The sequence below is a fragment of the Protopterus annectens genome, chromosome 7.part0 (assembly GCF_019279795.1).
Source record: "Protopterus annectens isolate FY-2018-M chromosome 7.part0, PAN1.0, whole genome shotgun sequence".
Taxonomy (NCBI): Eukaryota; Metazoa; Chordata; order Ceratodontiformes; family Protopteridae; genus Protopterus; species Protopterus annectens.
In genome coordinates, this window is record NC_056739.1 from 168072399 (window position 1) to 168078398 (window position 6000).

Here is a 6000-nt window from a genome sequence, read left to right on the forward strand (position 1 = left end):
AAAATGATTTTAAGCTGTCAATCAACATTTGGGGAATAGTAATAGAAAATTAAGATTCTGAAAATGCTCAGAGTATTACACACACAAAGATTTAAATAAATTTTTCTTTCAATAGTTTTCTTTTCACAGTAGCCATGAAATGGCTGCTTTTTATTGTTGGCTTTTCTGTGTGGCCCTGTGTGTATGTGTGTGTATACATTAGTGTTTATGGTAAATGGGGCAAAATAGCCAGGTAACAGGACACTGGAATGGCTGCAGGGGGACTCTGGTGCCATGTTTTGGTTGTCTGTTCTTCAATTTGCGTTCGAAAGTTTATATCCCACAATTCCATTGGAGTGGGTGGGGTTACATACTTACGTATGCAAATTAGATGTTAATCAGCGTACAGATTTGTACCTATTTTTCATGGGCCTTGTCCAGATTTTTGACATTTCCAGGTTGAGAGGTATGGTCCAGTATATTAACCAGCTGCCCACCACACCAAACCTTTTTCATTACACCAGTTTTTCAAACAATTCTTTCATTCTTAGAGCCCTTCATTATTAGTTCTGATCACAGAAAGTGGTAGAAGCCCAGAAATACTTCCCAAGTACTTTCATTACTACTGAGCAAGTTATCCGCCACTCACTACTGATTTAATATTTCTGTAGGGATATTTATTCCATCATTTTATTTTTATTGTTACACTCGTTATAAAGGTTGATTCTTCTTCTATATCTTTAACTTTCAAGATCTTACACCAATGCTACTGTAACCTTCACAAAACAGACTATCAGTTAAAACTTCACCTTATGGTCTCCAGTCTCTACAAAATAAACTTTATGACTAACAAGATTTAGTCTCTCTGCTGGTGAAAAAAAGCTTCTCTAAGATAATGCTTGCCAAGTGGGATCATGTGCCCTCAGTGATCAGAGATATTACTCAGTACAAGCAATTTTGCAAACAGCTACTTATTTGCGTACCGAGCTCACGCTGCTGTACACGCTTCTTCAATAATGAATAACTAACTGCTGTAAGCACTCTCCTCTACTACCAGTCAAATAAACTCTTTATAAATTGAGAATCAGCCTCCAGCAGAACACTTTTACTATTTGTAATATGTATATTCTTTCAATAAATGTAGGTGACTTTTTTCTTTTTTCTTTCCCTTGGGTTCTCTGTCTGTTTCTATTTTAATACTTGTACTCTCATTGCTGTAACACAATTCAATTTTTTTCTTGTCAAACAAGCTTCGCTGCTCATTAATTGTTTCTGCTGTTAACATTTTTTTTTTCTTTTTTGTTTAAGATGCAGTGTTGTGGAGTGAAAAATGCTACTGACTGGCCTCAGCCCCCAAAATCATGTTGTATGGGAAATTCATATTCAAATAACAGTGAGTCATGTTCGACATATTACACAGAGGTAAGTGGATAACATCACATGCCCCTCGAAATGTATGTTGTCATCATAACAGCTCTGACATATAGCACTTGCATTTCATTCTATGCAGTTAACACAAACACTGTTTCACACAGTCTTAACTAAACTAAACGTCACTGTAATAAAGGATAGACTCATGCAGTTAACCTTATCCCACAACTCTACCATCATTTTTGCTACTTGTATATTGCATTCTTTCTGAAAGTTATCTGTTGTAGCCTGTATACCATAATGAGATGACAACCTCTCTGTGGTTTTCACTGTTGGTCATCTGTCAGCCACCTCCCACAGATTTGCATCTTGAGACTGAGGACTGTTTAGATCAGAAAATGACTACAGAACACATCATGTCCAGCTATAGTAAAATCGACCTATGCATGGCTAGTTGATGAAGGATTCTTTCTATGATAAGCAGGGAAACTGCAATATTACATAAAAAAACCTCATATACACATTGAGTTTTGGTCACTGAGTAATGCTGTTATCCACACAGCTGCAGAACATTAAGAACAAGCATAATGGAACACGAGAAGTTGCTTAGAGGATCACTACAGGCAGAAACTGGAAAAAACGTAAGCATTTGATCTTGTCATGAAGTTCTACACAATCCTTACCTGACAGCAACACATTACTACTCATGTCTGGCAGTTGGTGCAGAGATCAATGTTGTGAGCTGGAGTTACTATTGTACAGGACATCTTCACAAACAAAGGAACAAACAAATAAAGCACAGGCTGGATGCAGATTACCACTGGGGCAAATAGACTCAAATTTATTGTTTTAGCGCTTACATCAGAGTATAACACAGACTTCTTCAGAAACAAATAATTAATAATTACAAACTGTTTAAATATCCCTCCAAAAAACAACCACATGACTAAAATGTCCAATCAACATGCAACTTGCATTAATATATTAGCATATCAAAACCTAAATAAAAGTACTAAAAGGAAAAAAAAACATTGCCACAAAAAGCAAATACTTCTCACAATAAAAATACATAACATATTATGTCATGTTAGGACACTGGAAATGGACACATTTTCATTTAGACCAGGATATGTATAGGCATTTAACCTGATCTGCCACTTAAGTTCCCTTAGTTCAATAAGGTCATTCCAGGGACCACCTCTTGCATTTTATAGAACAATGTCCAAGCCCATGAAACCAAAACTATGGCCAGTATTGCTGAGCACATGCTTTGCCAAAGCACTTTTAGGGTTCCCTTTCTTAATGTCCAAAGTGTGCGCATATGTTCTTTCTCTAAAATTTCTTTGGGTTTCCCCACATAGAAACAAGGATATTGAGTGCATTGGACCAAATAAATAATTCCAACCATATTACAATTGCAAAAGAAATCTAGTTCAGAGTTGCACCTTGTTAATTACAATTTCACCCTGTACCATGATAAACATAAACCACATTTAGGTCCCATTTTTTCTGCTAGAATAAATCAATTAGTCATGTATACTTGTCTCCAAAAAGTCCTTCAGGGATCTACCTTTCTTATAAACAATCCTAGGTGAAATTCCTAACATGTCCAAGTACTTTCAAAGCAGGAATTTTTTTTTTCTCAAAATGTCAAAAATGTGGGAACAATCAATCGTATAAGTAGTAACAAAGGCATGGGGAAAAAAATGTGGTTGTTTTTTTCAGAAGATATGAACCCAACCCTCTCATCACTATTGTTAGAAAGTAAAGGCACATATTGCCCATTCTTTCTTTTCTGTTCAACTTACATGTAAATACCCTCTATCATGTTCAGAGGGTAGCCTCTAGAGGTTCATAGGTTCATAGGTAGGTATTAGGCTATCGGCCCAAGGGCCTAAGTAAGCCTAGCCAACAAGGTTCCCTGGCTTATGCCATCTCTGAGATTGCACTACAGCTGGTAAAGGTACTCCCTGTTCTACCATAATCTTGGACATTTTGAAATATATATAAAATGTCTGTATTTGAACAGGTTAAATATTCCAAATCTTCAATTAAATGAATGGGATCCATGTCTAACAATCTATCTATCTATCTATCTATCTATCTATCTATCTATCTATCTATCTATGAGTTTATGATTAATAATCACCAGTGAGTCTGATCAAAATGCAAAACTTCAAACAAGCTCATCAGTCATTGCCATTAGTCACAACTAAAATCAGCAGAAAAAGTAACTGAAAATGTAAACCAATGGGTTACGTTTGTGATTACAAAAAGAAAAAAAAAATAACCTTTGCATGGTGGGCTTTGCCCCCTCCCCCCAAAAAATTAAATATACTAACTCCAGAGTCACAAAAATATGAAGAAAAGGGAAAAGCTCAAGAATTATGTAAGAGTCGATATAATGAATGTCAACTGTTACATAATTCTGGGAATTAGAATTTATTTTTAATAGTCAGTATGTCCAAAATTGGAAGTATTATGGTAGGTACTTGGACGATATTATTTTTTGGCTCGGCAATAATGAAGATCTTAATAATTTTTTGTCCTATATAAAGCAAAGTACAGATTTCTTCGATTTTACTTATACTATAGGGAATAATGAGATAATTTACTTGGATATTACAATTAACAGCTCTGACATATAATAAAAGATTTCTGTACTACAATTTTTAGGAAACCCACTTATTCTAATTCCCTTCTACATTTTAATAGTTTCCAACCCACTACACCAGGAAAAATCATTGGTAAAGGGTCAGGCTGTTCGTCTAGCCCGTATGGTTTCTGAATGGGAGGATTTTATACATAAAATTAAAGTATTGAAGGGCATGCTTTTACGAAGTGGGTACCCTGAAGTTTTTTTGGATCAAATTTTACAAGAAGTAATAGATAAAAGAGAAAGAGGATAGTTTTACCTTTACTTGGAAAAGGTATTTCTCAAAATGAGGGTATATCCAAGGTTGAAACTGATTTTAAAAGATCAGCCATTTTTAAGTATAACAAGCAATTTACTGATATTACTCTGATTATCCAACATAATTAGAATTTATTTTATACCAGTCAAGATTATCTTGAAATTGTGGGGAAGGCCCCAAAAACTGTCTATCAGAAGGATAGTGTGGTTGTTTACATTGTTAATGCACCCTTATCCCTTATTAGCATATGTGCCACCAAAGCATTTTAAAGTCCTACTTTTTTATATCGCAATAATGCTGATATGCCCTACTTCTAAGGGCATTAATAGTCTTGCCAATATAAAAACTTGGACATAACTGGCAAAGAGCAAGATAAACTACAGATTTACTACCACAACAAAACTTCATCTTATGGAAATGTCTGCCATAATTGGGAATAACAATCTCCATGCCCCCCATAACGTATTTACATTGGAGGCAAAACCCACATTTTGACATATCCCCTAACACTATGTTAGTATTCATATTTCTCTCTAACATATTCTTGAAGGTGATATAATTCGACCAACTGTACCACCAACAAAAAACACCAGTGTTGCAACACACACACACACACGCGCGTGCGCGTGCACACGCGCACATCAAAGTATTAAAACAGTTGACCCTCAACCATTACTTTTTCTGTGGAATATTGGTTTGTCCCTTATTAGCTGGTTAGAGTTTAGCAATTCCTTTTATGTGGGTAACTGACCATTAGCTGCCAGTCACGTCTATTTTTCCTGACCTTTCTGTGCACAGAAACCTGCTATTTGATATGCCACTGGTCCCTTGATAGCTTGGCATGATGGTAAGGGATTTGGGAATCTCCAATAGAGAAGGGAAGAGGAGTAAGCTTCCTGTAGTATGAGATATGCTGCTCATATCAGAAGCTTTTTGCTATAAGTCCTATGCAGCTCCTTTATGCTAGGTTAGGTGCTATATGGATGTGCAATGATGCCATGAAGAAGGCACCCTTCTGTGCTCATCCATCTACTATGGCAATCACCATGTTTCATGGCTCTAGTATCACCAGTGCATCAACAGCACACCAGCCATTACCTCATTGCAACTATTTTGCTGGTGTTTGCTCATCCAGTGCCTTAGGTGCTCCTTATGACCAGGTGGTCTGAATCATAGTCACAAATTTACCCCTCTGGACCATGCAGTCAGCTAAAGTTTAGCATTTTTTTCATGTGAAATGATTAAGATGTTTTAGGCAATATTTTGAAAGAAATCAAAGCACGTGTAGTCAGTATTCTTTTTGGTTTATTCTCTTTCACTTTAGTTTTTTTTTCCTTTCCTTTAATCATGTAAGTGCATCAGACTGTATACTACATTCTGTGCTGTCTACTGCACTCATTCACGCTTTCACATAAACATGGTGAGGTCATTTAAAAACTACTTCTAGCCCTTCAGCTGTCAAGAATGGATCGAACTACCCACCAGGACCAGGCATTCAGTATTTGCCATTCAGGATCTCAGTTTGTTCCTGAACCCATGGCACCATTGTCACTTCTACAAAGCTAACTTCTATGTTCTTTGCAAGAAAAAAAAGTATGTTTACCAAAATGAAACTTACAAACTAAATACACACTACAGTATGTGTAGCAGTAAAGGTACAGGCATGAATTGAAAGGAAAAATCCAGTAACCAGCAGCGGGATAAAGTCAAGATTGTGACCCAGTTGGCTGGAGCA

General features: G+C 36.3%; 1 protein-coding gene across 1 annotated transcript in view; it reads left to right on the plus strand.

Annotated features, from left to right (window-relative positions):
• Positions 1–6000, plus strand: part of CD53 (CD53 molecule) — a 431830-nt gene that overhangs the window by 344712 nt on the left and 81118 nt on the right. The window contains exon 6 of the mRNA XM_044076630.1: positions 1288–1401. Coding sequence (XP_043932565.1) covers positions 1288–1401 — 114 coding nt within the window. The remainder of the gene's footprint in view (positions 1–1287; positions 1402–6000) is intronic.